The sequence below is a fragment of the Anopheles arabiensis genome, chromosome 2 (genome assembly GCF_016920715.1).
Source record: "Anopheles arabiensis isolate DONGOLA chromosome 2, AaraD3, whole genome shotgun sequence".
Taxonomy (NCBI): domain Eukaryota; kingdom Metazoa; phylum Arthropoda; class Insecta; order Diptera; family Culicidae; genus Anopheles; species Anopheles arabiensis.
In genome coordinates, this window is record NC_053517.1 from 28,185,289 (window position 1) to 28,205,642 (window position 20,354).

General features: G+C 48.0%; 2 protein-coding genes across 3 annotated transcripts; both read right to left on the reverse strand.

Annotated features, from left to right (window-relative positions):
• Positions 1-650: 650 nt before the first annotated feature.
• On the reverse strand, positions 651-13,378 carry LOC120895234. Of its 2 annotated transcripts, XM_040298386.1 has the most exons (9): positions 12,822-13,378; positions 8,162-8,215; positions 4,702-7,269; positions 4,352-4,539; positions 3,567-4,268; positions 3,167-3,478; positions 2,245-2,571; positions 1,366-2,166; positions 651-1,290 (listed from the first exon to the last, which is right to left on the reverse strand). In XM_040298386.1, the coding sequence occupies exons 1-9, from the start codon at positions 12,975-12,977 to the stop codon at positions 843-845; spliced, it is 5,556 nt and encodes a 1,851-aa protein (XP_040154320.1). In that variant the 5' UTR covers positions 12,978-13,378; the 3' UTR covers positions 651-842. The 2 variants fall into 2 exon arrangements, with proteins under 2 accessions (XP_040154320.1, XP_040154321.1); XM_040298387.1 differs by lacking the exon at positions 8,162-8,215.
• A 263-nt stretch (positions 13,379-13,641) lies between these two features.
• LOC120901376 (COP9 signalosome complex subunit 5) lies at positions 13,642-14,926 on the reverse strand. The gene is made up of 2 exons (XM_040309273.1): positions 14,254-14,926; positions 13,642-14,180 (listed from the first exon to the last, which is right to left on the reverse strand). The coding sequence occupies exons 1-2, from the start codon at positions 14,810-14,812 to the stop codon at positions 13,717-13,719; spliced, it is 1,023 nt and encodes a 340-aa protein (XP_040165207.1). The 5' UTR covers positions 14,813-14,926; the 3' UTR covers positions 13,642-13,716.
• Positions 14,927-20,354: the final 5,428 nt, after the last annotated feature.

Sequence of the window (20,354 nt, forward strand, 5' to 3'; positions counted from 1 at the left end):
CAGGTGTTCGATGTTATTACACAGAAGAAAACATCGCATACAAATCATCGAGCTGCTAGCGTTTCTTTGTATCAAACGGATAAGTGATGGGTAAAGTTGGCAAAAATCCGGAGCCGACTCCGATCCGACTCCGATAATTTCGGAATCGACTCCGGAAGGTAGGACCGCCCAGCATTATCCGGAGTCGTCCGGAGTCGTTCGGAGTTGGCCGGAGACTGTCGGAATCGTTGGAAGTTGGAGTCATCCGGAGTCGTTCGGAGTCGTCTGGAAGCCGTTGGAGTCGAAGTCGTTTAGAAACAAAGACCTGTATACGAAGTGCACGCGCAAAGTGAAAGACGAAATTAAACACCTGATCACAATCAAGTTACACCGGAAGGCTCCTTTTGACTCCGATCGACTCTGGACAACTCCGAATGACTCCGACTCTGACTCCGGGCGGAACTAATAGTTCGGATTTTGCCGGAGACGGAATCGGACTAACAATAGCTGGAATCCGATCGAAGTCGTGGATGCGCTCCAAAGAGCAGATCACTAGAACGGATGTTCCCTTTTTCTAGAAAATTGATTAAAATATTTAAAATGACATGTGATATTTTTTAAAATTAAACGTATGTTTAATTCGGAACATTCTCATTCACCACAAAGCGTACTTTCGATCCGATTTTGTACAGCTCTGTATATTTGTTCTTCGGAAAATTAGAGTATTTTTTAAACCTTGATACACATGCAAAGTAAAAAAGGGTATAAAATTTTAAACAGTTGGTAAAACAGTCGGTACGAAGAAAAAACGCACCCACACACACATACACACGCGCGCAAACACATACACACTTCTACGCACTCTACGCTAGTATAGCGGACGAGGCCATTTCGCTGACGCCGCACGAGTTGTCGCCACGATAGATGCGATAGTAACCCTGCTCGCCCCATCTCGGGCCCCACGAGTTCTTGATGATCCAGTACGGCAGCGTCTTGTTGAACATCGGGTACTCCTTGATGCCGTAGCCCACGATCAGCACACCGTGGTCGATCGATTTGTGGTTGCACAGCGGATGCCACGGGTGCGATATGCCGCCGCGGTAGAACTGCATCGCGTTCGCGTTCAGCCCGATCGCGATCGGACCATTCTTGATCAGGTACTGCGCAATGTAGGTTTCATTCTTCGGCATATCGACGGCACCCTTCACCTGCACGTGGCTAAGCGTGCGGTTGAAATGGCACGACTTTTGTGCCTTCGCTTCGTACGGGTAGTCGTTCTCCAGTTCCAGCCCACCCAGCTGCTCAATAGCCCTGCACAAAAGGAAGAGAAATATATATTTAGCGAACACATTCGATAGTACCGGGATGGTTCCGCTCTGGTCCTACTTGAAAGCATCATCCATGTAGCCACCACCGCATCCATTGTCCACTTTGTCGCAGTCGATCAGCTCCTGCTCGGAGTACGATTCCAGCTTCTTCGTTTTGATCTGATGCAACCCTTCCACGTTGCCGACCGCACTGAACGCCCAGCACGAACCGCAGCTGCCCTGATTCTTCACCTCCGTCACCGCACCGTGGTCGCGCCAATCGAACGACCGCGGCAGATCGCCCACACCGGCCACATCCTCTTCCGAGGCCACCCGGTTGCCGACGTGGTTGGCGCGATCGTGCTTCGGCACCACCAGCCCCGTGTGCGCCCGATACTCGGCCACCGTCATGTCGGCGAACTTGGTCACACCGTACTTGGCCGTACCGCGCTCGAACTTGTTCAGCTGCTCGATCTTGAATAGATTGTTGCGGAAGATGTTGAAGCGCATCTCATGCTCCATCGAGCTGGCGTACTGACGGCGATGATGGTGCCGGAACTTATCGAACATCCGACGCACGTGCGCATCGTCGTCGATCTTGAGCGATCGCACCGATCGGCGCTTTACGGCCGGGGCGGTGGTGACCGGCGTTGGTGCCGGCGCATCTGGCTGCTGAGGGCTCTTGATATCCGGTTGCTGTTCCGTGTCGTCGTCACCGGTACATTTGACGTTGTACTTGCGCTGATCCTGCGACTCCAGCCACACGCGCTCCCAGATGGATATTTTGCACACAATGTCCGGTTCGCTCGTAACGCGGAAGGTGTACTTGTACAGGGAACCGGCGACCTGTTGCGTCGATCCAGCCAGAATTTCAAACTCACTGCAAACAAATGGATGTCGTTAGCAATTAACTGCCAAGCTGATGTTATCTTTCGTTATTTTTTTTTAAAATACATACTTGTATGCTTTCGAACGCTCCGAATTGTACGACACCATGCCGGCTCTGATGCGCTCCACGTGCGACTTGTCCTTCAGCTCTTCCGCGGTCAGTTCGTTGGAGCTGCCGGCTTTCTTCGCGTGTCGGCGCTGACGGGCCGCAGCCTTTTCGCTCGGACAGGACACGGTGTACTTGTACGCTTCCGTCGGGTCCTTCTTCTCCAGCCATGGCCGTTCCCAGGAGGACAGCTTGCACAGCTTGCTGCTTCCGTCCACGTCAAACTCGACGGCATATTTGTAGAGCTTGCCGGACACTATCTGCACGGTTCCGCTCACAATCCGGGCATTGCTGACGAAGTGAAAGATTGATTTTATTTATTTGTTCTGCTTTATAGCAAAAGATAGGTTACATTGTAGTTAGTTACTATTAAGCTAAAGATTCTAATTATATCTGTCCTTACCATTAGTGGTCAACATGGTTAGTTAGCGGTTGGTTCTTTCGAGTTTTAGTTTCCACATGCCGGTAGATAAATCACACAATACAATACAATCCGATATCATGCTTGTGAACAATTATTATATTTTTGATAATTTTAATTAGCGTCTTCGTACGGTTCAAATCTGGTTGTAAGGTTAGTAACGATCATGCATCACTCTCACCATTGACAAAGCATTTAGTGTTATGGTTAATAATGCTACAGTGACAGACAGATACATTCAGTACGTTTGGGAAATGGGATTAGTCAGATACGGCACCAACATTGGGTTTGCACCATTTGCCAACATAGGGCACAATATTCGATCTACATTGTTATATATTCAAGATTGTACTCGGGAAGAATGATCAGAATTTGGCGCACGCGCGCGCACACATCTACACGACTCCGTTACAACAAACATTGCATGCGGAATGGCTCCGGCCTCTGTGCACCCTCAGTACTTACGACGATTCCTTCGATCCACCGCTCGAAACCAAAATCTTGTCCACACGCTCCAGGTGCTCGGCAGCCGCAAGCTCATCCTGCGACAGCGAACGGGATCCACCGGGGACGATTGAGCGCCGGGTGCGTACCTTCGCCGGGCCCGCCTCCTTTTCGCAGTCGTACGTGTACTTGTAAGCATCCTCCGGATGCGACTGGGCCAACCAGACACGCTCCCAAGACGTCAGCTTGCAGACGGCATTGTTGTGCTGGATGAAGTACACGTACTTCATGCCGGCCACGACCTGGCTAGTCGCATTGATGACCTTCAGCGAGCTGGGAAAGATATTGAGCAGCCGAGCAGACAGTGTGTGAATGTAATTGTGCAAATTGGTGTTTCGCATTTTGTAGCCCGACCACTCACTTTCCGCGCGTAAGCCCGTGGAAGGAAAGAATCTTGTCGATGCGCTCCTGGTGCTCGCTGTTGCCATACTCATTGGCCGCCAGCGGTGACGCACAGCCCAGACAGTCGACTCCCACTGTTGCACGCTTGGTACGCTTCGCCCCGTCCGGACACTCGAACGACGCCTTGAACGCTTCCTGCGGGGCCTTCTCCTTCAGCCAGGGCTTCTCCCACACGGTCAGCTTGCAGACGCGCTTCAGCTCGTCGTCCGGGAAGGACAGACGGTAGGTGTACGATTTGCCGGCGACCAGCTGCACCGTTGCGCCGACAACCTTCACCTTCCGCTCGTTGCCGCTGCCATCGACCAGTGCCGACTGCTGCTGCAGACCGGTGCGGATGCGCGTTTGATGTTCCTCCTTGGCGTACTCCTCGGGCGTCAGTTCCTGGGCAGCGCCGGCCTTCGGTACCTTGTTGAGCTTTTTCGGCGGTGCCGCCACCACATCACGTCGTGCGCGATGGGCACCAGCTGCTGCTGCCTCCTCCTCATCCTGACAGTCGAAATCGTAGTCCGGCTTGCTGCCATTTGCGGCGGACGGAAGCGGAGTGAACACCTTCACATCGCACGTACTGTACACCTTTTGGTCGTCATCCTTCAGCGCGATCTTGTAGCGGTGTATGGTGCCCGCCACTACCTGCACCGTGCCGAACAGGATCTCGAAGTTGCTGAAATGAGCAGTTTTGATGGGAAAGTAGTATTGGACCCAAAGGACATACAATTACCCGACTAAGGGGCATAAAACACGAACCTATGCTTTCCACTCTCGTATCCAGCCAATCCCAGACGCACGCGCTCGATGTGCGTCGGTTCCTTCACGTCCACCGGCGTTGCACCACCGACGAGTCTGCCACCTAAATTGTTAACCTGTTTTTGACATTTAGATTTAGTAAGCTGTACCTGTTGGGAGTCATCCGCATTCGCTTTCAATACATGTACCTATCAAAGAAAGAAAGAGAAAAGAAAGAAAAAATAAAAAGTCAGTTCTCTGACAAAGAATGTTCCTATTAACGGTATTCTTCTCCACGTTCTGTTCCACGTCAAACATCATCCTTCTTGCGTTGCCTCTACGCTCTCTCTACGCTAATAGAACTCAATTACCTCAAGGGTACACTGTTTCGTAGTGTCCGGCATCAGCCGCTCCCGGCACGGCCGCTCCGTAACTTTGCTCTCCTGCTCCTCCTCCACTTCCGCACAGCGCGAGTTGGCCGTCAGCACACTCAGCACGTACGTCGTTCGACTTTTGTCCGATCGTTGCGCTACCCGGCGAGCGTCGAGCACTTCCAGCAGCATGCGCTGGTACGGATCCGAATCCATCTGGTCCAGGCGCTGGATCGCTTCGGTCGCGATCGCTCTCATCGAAGCCTCCTGGACGGGATCGTCTAGGTTCACGAGGTTGCTGTCGGGTGCGTTTGTGTTTCGCTTGCCACGATAGTAACTGTAATAGGCAGCCGGTGGTGGCGGTGGTTGGTTGTAGTAAGACGGCCGCACATTGTATCCACCATAATAACCGTGGCCATGGTGTTGCTGGCTTGAGGAATGATCAAACGACGACGAATAGCCACGCTTATCTCGCCGAAATGCTCCATCGTCTGCGTTCAGCTGCTGGGCAAGTTGTTCCTTCGTCAGTACCACGTCTTCCTCCTCTTCGTTCGAGTCACCGAACGCCATCGTTACCCGCTCAATCTTCGGTGGCTTCAGGTTTCCCGAATGCTCGTTCAATTCACCCTGCTTTACTACCTCCTCGCCCTGTTCGTTCAACTCGGCGGGAAAATCGTCCACCGCTGCAACGTCGCGCTTCCCTCTGTAACCACCGTAATAGTACGGCGAAGGGCGATAGTATTTTCTGCGATACGGATTGTACCCACCAATGTAATAGCCGCCATGGTAGGAGCCACCACCGAGATAACCACCACCTCCAACATAGTGGCCACCGTCGCTATACGAACCGCCGCCAAAGCTGCCACCAGAAAAGCCACCAAAGCTTCCGTCGGCGAATCCGCCCGAAAAGTCACGCTTGTTACGTCGCTGTCCCCCCTCATCGGCGTTTAGCTGTCGCGCGAGTTGCTCCTTCGATAGTTTCACGTCCTTGGTGTCGTTCTCCTCCTCGTCGGTATCATCCGATGAATCGCTTGCTGTTTTCTTCGTTTTATTTCTTTTAGGCTTTTTTGATTCGTCACTTTCCTTCGACGAGGAAGAGGATGACGTTGCAACCCTATTTGCCGCAGTGGAAGTACTGGACGGTACGACGACAAGAGTCGTAGCCTCTGGCGTACTGTTCTTCACCGCAGGTACGGTAGTATCTCCAATGGCAGCAGTATCCGCATCGCTTACCGTCGTACTATCAACAACCGTGTCCTCTTCGGGCTTACCTTCCGTATGCTTCTTCACACGCTGCAGACCTTCCTCGTTGTTAAGCTCCTGGGCGAGTTGCTCTTTGGTGACGATCTGTTGATCGTTTTCATCCTCGTCCGAATCAGCACCGTACGTCGCCGCTGCCGTCGGTGCATTAGCCCTCGGGGGCTGCAGATTCACATCCGGCAATTGCTGTCGCTGCTGCTGCTGACCTTCATCACTTTCCTGTGAGGATTGGTCCTCGCTACGGGAGGCTGAAGGCGGAACGATACGTGCCGGCGGTCTGCCCCCATTGGGCGCCACATTCGTGTTGTCGCGCACTACGAATGCGGCCGTATCAACGTTCGCGTCACCACCGTTCGTGGTGCGGTAGTAGGTGTCGATGCTGGCCTTAACCCTCTGCAGCAACGAATCTAGCACCGGGCGGTACTTGAGCTGCACATCGCGGCCACCACCGTTCGCAATGATGTCGTCGAGCGCTTTCTGAATTTCCTGGTGCGCTTTAAACACCTCATCGAACGTCGATTGTACCTGCTGGTCGAGCGGTGCAATCGTTGTGCTGCTCGTCGTCGTTGGTTCCGTCGTGACTGGTTCCGGTTCCGAGCGTTCTTTGGCAACCACTTTTCGTACCATCGGTTCCTCTACCACTTCAGTACCTGCTGCTGCTCCCTGATTCGACCGAGCACTTTGCAGTGAACCGGCACTAGCGAAACTGAACAGTTCATCAATCGCACTTTTGGCCGCCTCACTTAGCCCCTCCTCACCCTCAGTGGTGGTCGCCGCATCGGGCAGACTACTGGAGCTACCCGTTACCGGCGCGTCTTGTGTTTCCGGCGTGGTGGACACATCGCCCTTTTCCACTACAATTTGCTGTTCGAGCTCTTCGATCCGTTGCGGGGTCAGCTCTTCGTTCTGGCGCAGATTCGCATCGAACGCCTCATTTAGCCGGGTCGCCGTCTCTGCCATTGCCGGATGTGTCGACGGCAGGGTGCAGTTCGTGTACTCCAGTGTGCGATACTTCTCGCCGTACTCGTTCGTGATCCAGGGCTTTTCGAGGATCACCAGCTGGCAGAGATGCCGCTGGCCGGTGGTTTCATCTTCGGCACTGGCGAGCAGCTCGTACCGCACGCCGGCCACCACTTCGCGCGTTGCCGACACAATCTCCATGAACTTGTAGTCGCGTGGCAGGAAGCTGGTCGCCAGGTAGGACAGACCGCGCAGCGTCGGGCGCAGCTGTTCCTTGCCGCCGACCGCATCGACATGGATCGCCACAATGCCTCCCTCGCTGCTTCCGTTGACCGTTGAAGGAGCATCCTACGGGGCGGGGAACAAAACATTGAACAATCCGTCGGAGAGGGAGAGAGAGCGAGCGATCCGTTTTAGTAGCCCGGCAGCGTGCGGACGTTGAGCGAGGAAGTTGTGTTAGGATCCCTTGAAGAGTACAGACAAAGAAGGACACCACCAGCACAGCACACATTACACACTCTAATGGCTTGATGCGCGAAAGGTTCACCCGTGATGATCATGATCTTTGATTACACACCAGGTGAAGGTCCAAATTGATGCTACAACAGGGAAGGTGGTAGTTTTGCTGATGGCGTTTTGGAAGGTGGTTATACTGCTCGTGCACGGGGGAAGCTTTTATACTCGCATGTTAGCACTGGATTGATCGGAAGTAGGCGTTATATGTTGGTTATGGTGGGTGATGATGGTGTCCGACAATCAGTACACAGACAGTTCGAACCGAATGTCGCATTATGCCGATGAGTTGTGAGTTGGAGTGGAGAAAACGGTAGGAGAGCAAATCTACGGAGTAGCGCTGCGCGGAGAGTTACGGTTTACGCCAGCTGAGCTACTTTTTTGCGCTGAGACAGATTTTAGGGTTACAACATAAACGTTAGAATGACGTACGTACAACATGAGTCCCCGGGGTTTTAGCAAAAGTTCTTCAAGCATTACGACATATAGTGTGTATTAAGTGTTCATTTCAGTGTTTGATAAATCCCACATGCAAAGGCTTTAAAGGGCTGAAGGACGGCTTTGATTCGTTCGTCAAAGTCTTCCAATCCCATTTTAGAGTTGCCATTTCCCGTTGAGCAAGTGGCCCATTTCAAAGTACCGGCCCCCCAAGATACTCTTTTTCCCGCATTCCATGTCATGCGCGCAGCAAACCGTTGATCTCTGAAGGGTTGTAATAAACACTTACGGCCTGTTCTTTCACTAGCTCATGCTCCAAGCGTAGTCCGGTAGTCAAACGGCTCTACGGAAATGCGGAGAAACAGTTGTTCGAGAACGATGATTGAACTGAACCGGATGAATCATTTAGATCCATTAATGCGTACGTACTATTCCCTACGACTAAGCTTATCAGCGCCAAGATTCTCAGACACGATTCTATTGGCAAAATTGTTAGAACAAACATTGGATCTAATTCTACACAGAGAGACAAATTCAACCCGTTCCCCGATGGGAGATTTCTACTGTGTCGATGTTCTTCTCTTTGCTCAAAAGAACGTCTATTGACGAGCGATGCCATAACAGCAAAGCGACCGCGGTTGCAAAGACAAACAAACTAGGCCACTTCCTCTCTCATCATGCCGGCGCTCCAATGGCGCTTTTTGATGAAACAATTTACTATCTTGTACTTTGCTGGAGTTTGTGTGTGTGTGTGTGAGAACTGTTTGTAGAGGAGAGTTTTTCAAACATTATCATCACCGATAGACTAGCGCGGGAGCGGGAATGAGGAAACAAATAACGCGTGTACATCACCATTCGCTATTTTAATGCCTTCCCACCATTCTTTTCGCTCTCCCGTCATTGCCCTTTCCTTCATTGATTATAGGAGTACATGGCAGACAGGCCCTGTTTAGCGCTGACGTGTAGAGAGATGGTGTTGTACACCAGAGGCCTCCGGACATGGGGTCGGCCGATAAGAGACGAAAATTGTCATCGAATGGGAGGGGGGGGGGGTAGTAAGGGTAGTAACCTTGGACCCTTGCTGTTTTCTCTATTTTTCAATGACGTTACTACTGTAGTAAGGGAATCTGAATGTTTATTGTATGCGGACGATCTTAGACTTTTTTTTCCTGTGAGGTGTTTTGGTGATTGTTATGTCCTGCAAGCATCGATCGACTCTTTTTCCGACTGGTGTCTGAACAACGACCTACAAATTTCTGTTGATAAATGTTTGTCCATGTCGTTTCACCGTTCTAATTGTCCAATAGTGTTTAACTACTGCATCTCCGGTACACAATTACAACGACACAGTGCAGTAAAAGACTTAGGAGTTACTCTTGACCGTAAACTTGACTTTCATGTGCATCATAACGAAATTATTGATAGAGCGAACAGAATGCTAGGATTTATACGCAGGCAGTCGAGAGAATTCTCCGACCCACATTGTCTTGTCGCACTCTACAAATCACTAGTCAGATCCATCTTAGAATACTCCTCAGTAGTTTGGTGCCCATCGTCGTCGTTATGGTCGAACAAGATTGAGTCAGTGCAGAAAAAATTCACCCGTTTGGTCTTACAGTTCACACCCTGGCGTAACGTAGCAGCGAGACCTAGTTGTCATGCCCGGTGTTTAATTTTTGGACTCGAATCTCTCGCTACTCGTCGCGAAACGGCGCAAATATTGTTCATGAAAAAAATCATCCTAGGAGAGATAGATTCACCGGACCTTTTAGCTAGAGTTAATTTCCACGTACCTGCTCGTATTTTAAGAAACTTTAGGCTACTAAGAGTTGACCAAACTAGACGTGCATATAGCGATAATGAACCTTTGACTGCGATGGCTATCAGATTTAATGCACATTATGACTCTTTTGACTGGAATTCCCTAATTTAACCTGTTTTTCTTGCTGTGATACTCTGTGTTATTTATTTTGTGCTGATGTTACATTGTACCGTGATGCTTTATGTTATTATAAGTTTAGTTTATAAGATCAGTGATAAGGCCAATTATGGCCAATCACTTAACATTTACAAATAAACAAATAAAAAAAAATGGTGCCTTTCAGTTGATTCCGTTCTAGGTGTTAGACCGTTGGAATGGACTCCTTGGCAACGCGGGGGGAACGTACCCGGAGGATCGGAATGTTGCTCTTTTTTCCTTCCATTACGGTGCGGACACACTGACCATTACGAAGCTAATAATAGCAACATGGACAAAGCATTTTGAGATGAAAAAAACAAGCGAAACTAGACCGCATCGCATCAGCTGATCGGATCTTTGTTGTCACGTTTGTTCTTTGTCCACGCCGTCATACGCACACACAGTGTCCGGCTGATGTTGTTGATACTGCAGAGTTTCAGGTGGTGGCTAATGGTTTCACCACACAAATCAGTCGATAGTGAGCACAATAATTTGAAGCCAAAGGCGACTTACACCGTTGGTCTTCTTCAAAGTCGCTCAAAGTCTACAAAGAGCAGTATCTGTTCTTTGGAGATTGTTATGCTTCTAGTTCGATTTGTTACAGGGTTTTCCATTCCAATTAACAACTGTCCACAGTCAACTAGCAATCCTCTATTTGAAAAACACGATTGTCTACCACTTACAAACAAGTCAAGCCGTTTTTGGTACACTGTCCATTTCAATTTCACAATTGTCGTCTTCGAAAACACACGTCAGATGCGGTACGGGTTTGGATGGAACGTGTATCACTTGTCTGTAAGAATTGAACCATGTTGTAAACAGGTCTTGATTGAATATCAGAATATGGGAAAGCTGAGCAATTTGGACATGTTAAACAGTTTTATCATTTGGTTTTAGTTATTCTTGGATCGTTACAGTTTTTAGGTTATTTTGGGACGTTGTAATTATTTTTCACTGGCTACAAGTAAAAGCACCGATAAATGTCAAAATTTCTGCATTGTGTTGAAAGATTAAAGTATACATAAAATGCCTAGCATGTCCATTTCGCTCAGCTGTCCTAGCATCAAGTGATACACTTTCCAGCCAAAACCAAAACAACCCGTGCCGCATCTGACGTGTGTTTTCGAAGACGACAATTGTGAAATTGAAATGGACAGTGTACCAAAAACGGCTTGACTTGTTTGTAAGTGGTAGACAATCGTGTTTTTCAAATCGAGGATTGCTAGTTGACTGTGGACAGTTGTTAATTGGAATGGAAAACCCTGTATGAAAACACGTGTTTTGTGCCCACAGCTGCATCGAGTCAGAGTATCGTGTGTCATAACACTTTCGGGCGCTTGTTTCGGTGTTCAAATTTTGCTTCATGGGTTCTATACTGGCAGCTTCCAGGCAATCTGCTCCTTTAAACGGTGACTCCTCTGACGGTACTTAAGCTGACACCGCATTGGTTCGCAACACCTTCCAGAACAACTCATCATCCACAGAACGATGATTTAAGTTGAACCTTTCAGCCAATGCCCCAAGACACAGAACTAGAAAATGGGCAGATTGTTTTCAATAGTTATTCAAAGGTGGAATTGCTTCCTCAAAATTGGAAGTGTAAAGATTCCCTTTTCATCGAATCCACGTCCCGTTTGCTTGCAGTTGTACCAGATGTGCACGGATGTATCTTGGGGATAAAATTATCATAAATTATACACCGATTATTACGTCCATACGACTCTACCCCGATCTTAGCACCTTGATGTGGTGTGGTGTGGCTATCTCTTCCCAGGCCTGTATCTACCTAGCTAGCGTCCTTCGCTGGTCAAGATGGGATTGAAAACCGGTTCAGCTGTACTATAAATATCTTACAAAGCAAGGAATCAGCAGAAAAAGGCGATGTTGTTGATGTCGTACTAGCGCCGTAAAATGATCCGTTTGAAGCGCTCGGTCTTGCTTGAGAGCTGCTGATCGTGCGAAATCTGATCCCCTCTGCGCTCGCTGAGCAAATTGTTGACACGTACAACAACAACTCAATATCGAAAACGTGTGAAACTGGAATGACTCAAACAATGATCACATCATCCAAATTGCTTTGTTGGTTTGTTTTGTTGTTGTTCAGGAAATGATTATGATTGTATCTGTTTCACGCCAATCACATTGCCCAGCTTAATGGCAATAGGGGGAAATAACGTTTTGAAACCTTTTCTAATTTAGCAATATTATAATTTACTCATTAAAACGTTCGTATGGCCTGTCCTGTTAGAGTATGTTTATGGGCAGTAAAAACTTCACCAATAACGTGTTGCGCCCAGCTGGAGTGTGATAGTGTGGCATCAGCAACGCCGTAACGCAACCCAAGAAGAGATAGGCGTCCGAGGGAGCGTGTGTTTCGATTCCCAACCTCTCGAAAACACCCATTCAAAGCGTAATCTTGCCAAACGGGAAATGGTACAGCCGCTGCTGGAACACCTCTCGCCTTTTTGCCGGCAACCGAGGACGAGCGAGAGTGGCGATCATGAGCTGATCAGCACAACTGTTCTGTTTACATAACGAAACATGCTGTCTCTATCGGGTGTTGTGGGGCAACGATTCCGTACATCCCCCACCCTTCCCAGCCCAATGTTGGCTGTGGACGCCAGTGAGGACGAATCGTGCTCTGGTTTGATGGTGATGCGCAAAAAACACACACACACACACTAGCGCACATACACAAGTTTGGCTCCGAAATGCGATCATCTGGCCATCTTCTTGGCGGAGGCTTCATTCGCGAACAAAGAGAAAGCAAACCGACGAAAACGGCTGGACGGATGATGAGATCATGTCGTTCGTCTGTGTACTTGCATACAGAGCAGCACACAAACACACAAAGAATGCTTTTCCCCGGTTCCATCCCTTCTTCCATCCCCCTTTTCCGGCTGACTGGCTTCAATTTGCTGCTTGAAATTGACACATAGAAACGCGTAGATTGAGTTGCGAATATTTCTCCCCCCCTAACCATTCCTACCTGTACTTCCTCCTCCGGTTCCTCCGTGGGGCCGTTGCTGTTCGAGGTCACTTCAGCTTCAGTGACGGGGTTCGGTTGCTCCTCGGCTCGGGTCACCGTCGCAGCCGCCGCCACCACCACCACCACCACCAGCCCTAGCTGCAGAATGGGACGCATTCTCGCACCCCCTTTTAGCGGGTTTCGAAAAGGCTTTACTAGATCGCGATACACTGATTAATCGGTATTATTGCATTCGTACGTGCTTCCTCTTGCACTGTCTATCGCCCTCTACTTGTTAGCACTGCACAAACTGTGTTTCTTTTCCTCCAGCAATGTCCCCCACTGGAGGGTAGTAGAATTGAATTAACTACTGCGCCACCACGTACACAGCAACACCGCACCAATACGCACACGCCAACCCCCTAAGGGAGAAATAATAAACAAACTGTCCCCGACCGGGGCGCGGACCACTTTGGAAAGAGCACTCGCGTTTGCAGGGAAGATTACTGCGCGACCTTCCTGCAGTTCTGACGAAACGATTGTGTTGTTGTTGTCGCGAAGCGTTTCCGAATAAATAGCCTTCTGTTTGACGTTCAGAGTGTGCGTATGTATGTGTGTGTGTGTGCTGTTGTTGTGCATGTTTGACAGATGCACAGCGCACCCCACAGAGCGGATGCTGCGTGTTTTCTTCCTTGCTTGACGTCACAGTAGCTCAGGAGAACGGATATTTCTGATCCTCTGAATGTAGAATATGAGCAATGGATAAGAAATTAATCGTAAGCTAAGCTCACTACAAAAATGTATTCGGAAATATTGTTAAAGAACACAAAAATCCGACAAATGCACTAGCCGCAAAGGTTGGAGCATTTATTTAAACCGTCGTAAGAATCGCTTCGATATAAAATACGCCGTTTTCTCAGGCAGTATTATCCGCACCCTTCGCCTCGCCGGTGTTAATCGTGTTAAACAGCTTGTGCTTCGAAATTTGCGCCATCAGCCCGTGAATAAGTTCGATCGAGGCGCGGCTACAATCGCGGCTGGCCTTTGATAGTTTATCCTCCGTGCGTTTCTCGTTCGGATCGAGCGAACCGCTCGCCATGAACTGTCCCCGTCCGAGGCTTGCCTCGCTAAGCTCGAGCTTTTCCGAAAGGTCCAAAATTTGCCGTGTGGTGTAGTCCGGGTTGCTCAGCAGTCCGGAACTGCCCAGCGTATTCATCCAGTACTTGTTCCACAGCGAATCGAGCAGCTTCCGATCGAGGGCCGACTTGAAGTACGTTACGTCCAGCTGATAGTACTGCTTGCAGTGCACGCCAAAGTCTTCGATTTTGCTCAACGGAATTGTCTGATACTCTGACGGCTCTTCGTTCGGTGGTTTGTATCCTATGGGAAAGAAGAAAAGTTGTGTTATGTGCGATTCTTTTCATTGGCTCTTAACAAACCCCGTTCAACGTACCTTTGGGATAGGTGCGGAATGCACCGAGACACACCTTACCGGCCGATACGGTTCTGACCGGATCGATCACGATCGCCACAAACGGTTCCTGGTAGTTTTGATTGAGCATCTGCGTGTTGACGTCGATACCGGACAGCCAGCAACCGTACCCGGGATGGCTGTGGTACCATCCGATCGCGTTCTCCATGCGGCCTACTTCCTTGGCCGATTCGATGTACGCGGCCATGTACTCGTACGCTTGCGATTGAGCGTTGACCCGCGTTTCGGTGCCCTCGACCGGTAGGGCGAACGCGTCCATCACCACCATCGTGTCGTCGACCACCTTGCCCAGCAGCAGTCCCATCACCTCGAGCGCACCACCGGAGCGCGAGTGCGTCACCATTTTGATCAGTGCCAGGGCGGAAATTTTTATGTCCTTAAAAAAGTTCGGATCCTTCTCCCAGGGCCGGGCAGTCAGGATGCGCTGCTGCTGTTCCGCATCGTAGCGAAATATCTCGTCACTCGGCGGGAGAACGACGATGTTGTTCTCCATCTCCCACGTTTTTCTTGCCATCTCCATGATAGCTGCTTCGGAATTTAAGTCCCCGTTTTTCAGCAAGATTAATCCGGGATGCGATGCGGAAGCCTTCGTTGTTTTCACCAGCAATGTTGTTTTAGCTGACTGACACTAAAGACGCGATTATACGTAGTGCAGCGGCCCCTCAATTGACAGCGTTGCGGTGAAACGCTTAACAAACGCTTCATTTTTGAAACTGAACACGAATCGACGGTTATTTGTTGTTAATTTATAATTTCACAAAAAAAGTTGAGTAGCTATCAAAAACAAGAAAAATATAATACAATTGTGCTGTGATGTTGCTTGAAGCATAAGAATTAACAAACTATACCAGAACACTAATTTATTCGAAATACATTGCATAACTTCAGGCGTTCAACTACTTTTTATACGGGAAGTTGTAAAGTTCAATGTTAGTGTTCAAATGTGCTGGAACAATTTTCGAATGTGAGTTGAGATAAAAAAAGAAGAAAAAAGACCCCAAAAACAAAAAAGCCTTCGCTGCTTTTAGTATTTCAGTTGGATAAGTTTGTATGAAAAGATATGAATTGATGTTAATGCTGGATAAGGATAACAATACATACTCCATACTCCAGTTTTTGAAAACAAAATTGAAATCCCGAACAATGACTCCGATTATCTTGCAAAAAGTGTCCCTTCAAACCTTATATATTAAATGCAGACGCATCGTTGGGATGCAGATTTGCTATTTGAATTGAAATATGAACCTCAACTGAAATCAAATTCAAATCCATACAAAAAACCCCAAACTGCATTCACTGCAACGATCATTAACTTTTTTTTTCGCTGCAAGCAGTAACGCAAAGAAATTGGAATGTTTTTCACGATCATCATGCAAATACAAACCACCAAAGAAAACGCCCAAAAAAGGGATCACCGAAAACAACGATTCCCTTGCTCTACGATGCACCGAACCGATCCGACCAGGGAGTTGACGTTGATGGATGGGATTGTGAGAAAACACTGTTTGGCGTCTCCATTCAGTTTCGGCAACAAGAAAGCAACTCTGCAAACCGAATGTTTGCGTAAATTTGGTTAATTATCGTGAATTAAGCTCGCTGATGGAGACGCTGTTTGCCGTGTGATTTTGATGTACACGACGATGAGCTGGCGATGATTTATGATAAATGGCACCGTTCTTGTTGTTCTTGAGCGCGCGCGCGCGAGGCACATGAACATGGAGAGACGCACACTGTACCGTTGAATTTGCATAAATGGTTTTAAACGACGTGCAGGAGACAGACGTTGTGTTTTTTTGGAAAGAATCTTTTTCCGATGGAACATTATAATATCTAGTGATTGAGTGTGTGTGTTTTTTTTTATAACTAAGTAAGATGCATTACAACCTCTCGTAACACTATATCGTCAATCGTTTGTTAAAAATGTCTAAAGCTGCATTAGACACGTAAAGCGAAGACACAAAAAAGCTTCTCCACCATTTGTATTTCAACCGTTATCATGATGCCTAGAACAATGGTCAGTGTGTAAACTGACACTTTGCTGCAGATTGACGTCGACGGTTTCGAATTGAGGCGCATTGTTCCCATCGAAATTGAAGATAATGTGTCCACGATACCACAACACCGAAATGTCTGATCGAGCTTTTTGTCTCACCTCCCTCCTCCTGCTGAGAGTGATAGCTATTTTTTTTTTTATTTGAATGGAAGTTAACAATAACGAACATAAAAATCCGATTGAGCGTACAATAAATGGGAGAAGAAGAAAAAAAACATCAAATTGTACAGCTTAACCCACTCACAAAGCAAAACTGAAAAAATGGTGCTTTCAGAAGCCAGAAAGGGGTAGCCGATTCATCAGGATCTTCTTTTATCGCACATCACCAACCGTACCGCAGAGCCGCAGACACACAAACTTCGCATGTTTGGTACACCATCGATACCAATAATGCGCGGCCACGGTTCGCCGTTATTACTATCAAACGTGTTGTATGGAAACTGAGCGGTTGGTGATGCTGACAGGCAGATAATGCGTGTAGTGTAGCTTTCAACCGTGCCATACCATCGCACCAAACGTACGGTGTGGTGTGTGCGTGTGTGTGTGCCGATTTGTAGCAAAGGATAACGATTTTATGCGAAATGATTGATGGCAAGCTTTACCGCGGCGGAAGATGCTATGCCGGCCGCTTGCAATATCTGACAACAAATTGGCCATGTTTTCGCTGTTTTTCTAGTTGTGTACCGGAACCGCCATAAAACACCGGCCGCGGTGAGGACACGCGTAGGCATTCGTGACAACGTGTACTTGCCTTAGGAATTATGTATGAAATTAAATTTATTCCCACATGGAAATTTCGTCCAATATATGCGTCGCAGCTTCACAGGTGGTGGTACAGCCTCAGCCACCTCAGCAGAGCTGATCGATCGAGCTGCCCTTTTTCGAGATGGGTTCACCGTTACATGTCGGCAGGTGTGAAGAAAATCGTTCTATCTTGAATGCTCTGTTCTTTTTTTTCTCTAAAGTCTTTACAATCATACACCTTGTAACGGTCGTGCCACAGTGCCGACGCATCCTCATGTTTCAAACCATAACGTCTATGACGTCATGGAAGCTCCCCGTAGCGATGGTGTTTGGGGTTGTGTGTTTGCATGTTGGTGGTCCGCGTACCAGAGGCAACACGCTCGAGCGTCCTTTCACGGGTGGCATTAGAAGCCTGACACCCAACATGCGTGGTGTGTACCATTTTATGACTGGACCTTTCACGAGAAGACCCAAAACCATAGTTGCGAAACTTTTCATCCCGGTTCGGTAAGTGTGGTCAAAATTATTAAAAAAGAGCATACGATTCATTGCACACAAAAAAAGTATGTTACTGGCTTTCTCATTGCTCTGCTGTTTAGAAACTTTGTCGCTGGCGGAGGGCGGGTCGATGGTGCGAAGTATAGCGAAAGGACAACCAGATGCAAAATGTAAATACAATCAAAAGAGCAGCTGGGTTGTAACCATTGGCCGAGGGTAATTAAATGGAATGCTGGACTTGTTTATTTGATATGATGGCAGTGGAATCCAATGATTGGTAGAAATATTCCGTGACGTCAAATGGTCGGCTGTGTTGATTACTTTAAAATGAGCAAATGTTGGTCTTTGAAGGCGTCAATTACATATTGGCTCCTCTAAATGCGAGCTTTCATTCATGGTTTTCAGGCAATTTAATAGAAAATTTAAAAATATCAGAAAGTTAATAACCACTGCTTATTATTGAAAGAATATCAACAACCATTGGAGTATGATATCAGTAATAATGATAGAACAAAAAAAACGACACACAAAACTGCGCTCGGTAGCAGGCGTTACACGTGTAACGCTTGCGCGATTTAGTATACTCACAATGAGACAAGCAATGTTTCGTTGGGTCAAAGTATGAAAGGACAAATAGGTGATGCAATAGAAATAATCTTAAATTTGTATGTCGTTTTGTTTAATACACAACGATGCCTAGGAACAATGAAAAATATAGTCAACAGTAACAATACATTTTTTTACGTAGATAAAATTGCTCCTTATATTTAGTAATTTAAATTATTTTCTTTCTTCAAAAAAAAACCAGTCAAACATTGTGAAATTCTATCACAAATTATTATTACTTCACTGTAACGCTTCTGCGCACGGTTATCAATTTTTGACCACCGGCGCGTACCGAATCCCATCGTGTAGGGTAAACAACCACGCTCAACTACCGACACCGACGGTTGCCGTTAGATTTTTACCGCTTCTCAGTTTGGTTGCAAACGCCCAACTGCTCGGAAGTCGTCGCCCGGATCCGGATCCGAACACGCTCGTCGCCGTGGTGTGTCGTGTCGGTTCGCCCTGACGGAAGCATCTTCTTCCGAATTGTGCTTTTTTGTTGTTGTTGCTGTGCACTGTGATCGTGCACAGACGCTCCATGCTCACACATCGTGGTTGCCCTCGCCAGGCCGAACAGAAAAAGGGAGTGTAATAGTTCCTGGAAATGTGCGCCCAAATTGTCGATAGCTCAAAGCGCGATCAAAGATCAAAGCGGGCCGGTGTGCTAGCTGATATTGGTTCCCCGGTGTACAACTGGTGTTCACGGTCGGAGTAAAAGAAATTTTAAAGTGAAACCCGATCGGCCACAACATAAATCCCCACCCCAGCTCTAGTGGTACACTTTTTCATCATCATCATCGGCGTGGTGCCCCTTTTAGGCGTCTCTTCGGTGTTACTGTTCGCCGGCCATCTAACCGTGCAAGCAAAGGCCGGGGATAAATGACAAGTGTTTATTTTTGCAACGAATCTAAACGCACCTAACACAACGGTGCTGGCACGGGTCTGGTGGTGGTGGTGGTGTGGCACGTGTTAGTTTTTCCTTCAAAACGTACGAAATCGTTGATTATCTGCCGCAAGATTTGTGATACGCTCCATACGCACCAACCCCCGCGTAGTGTACGAGAGAGAGCGCTTCGACCGCGCGCGCGTGTGTGTGTGTTAGTTGTACGTGAAGAAAAGTGTGAAGAAATAGTTAAACATATATATATATACAAAGGTGCAAAGAAAAACACCCCAACCCATGGGGTGGGCATGTGGAACGGGAGGAGCTTTTCGGTGAAGCAAAGATTTGTTTTCCTTCGTGTAGACGCGCCACGAATTTCTGGTTAATGGTTCGCACTAATTGAAATGAGGTGGCACTGGTGAGTTCTGAGGGCGAATTTCTTCACGGCGCAGCACGGCCAAGCAACACATTCCAGGTAGGCCGTCGTCTTATAATTCGTCTGTGTGTGTGTGTGTGTCTGTGTGGCCATTTAACGCAAGGTGCGAAAGCAAACCACAACACAACACCGTTTGGCATACTGTGTGTGGGATTTTGGTGGATAACGATAATTGACTGTTGTTTTCATGGAATGGGTGGCTTGAGATCGATTCCAGTTACTAGCTATCATCTTGCTGCACTATCGCGGCCACATCGCAGCCTCTTATCGCAGAACTTTGGGGTGTGGTTGTGGCCTGCATATTGCTTCCCTCGTGACGAAATTTGTTATTGAGAGAATCGGTTCCCCGATTTCTTTCCCCCTTTTCTCGAGTAGATTCGAGGCACGCGTGCCTTCGATTAGAGTGACGGGCGGATGCTGTGGCAATCGGACCGCGCGCGCTAAAGCTCCTGTGGGGCATAGTGGATTGAATATTTATTCGGTAGCGATAATGGTTCTGAGCTGGAGCAGGCCCTTTTCCTTTTGCCACGTTTGGTCCCGGTGGGAAGCAATTTATTATATTTTCTCTCTTACTCTCTCTCTTTCGTTCTGCACTAAAGTGTTGGGTGCAGTGGTAGAAGATGTAAATTATTTCTTCCGCGTGAAGCCAAACGCGTTGATTGCGAAGACCGGTGCGTGTGTCTTCCTTCTGGGGTTGAGCGGGAAAACGGTCCAAGTCGATGACGGAGATTCCTGTTGGGTCTAAATATTTGTGCATAATTTATTGTATGCTAATGCAATGCGTGGCGGTCCAGCAGCAAGATACCGGTAGTTTGCCAGAACGTTTGGTGACGAAAGCGCGC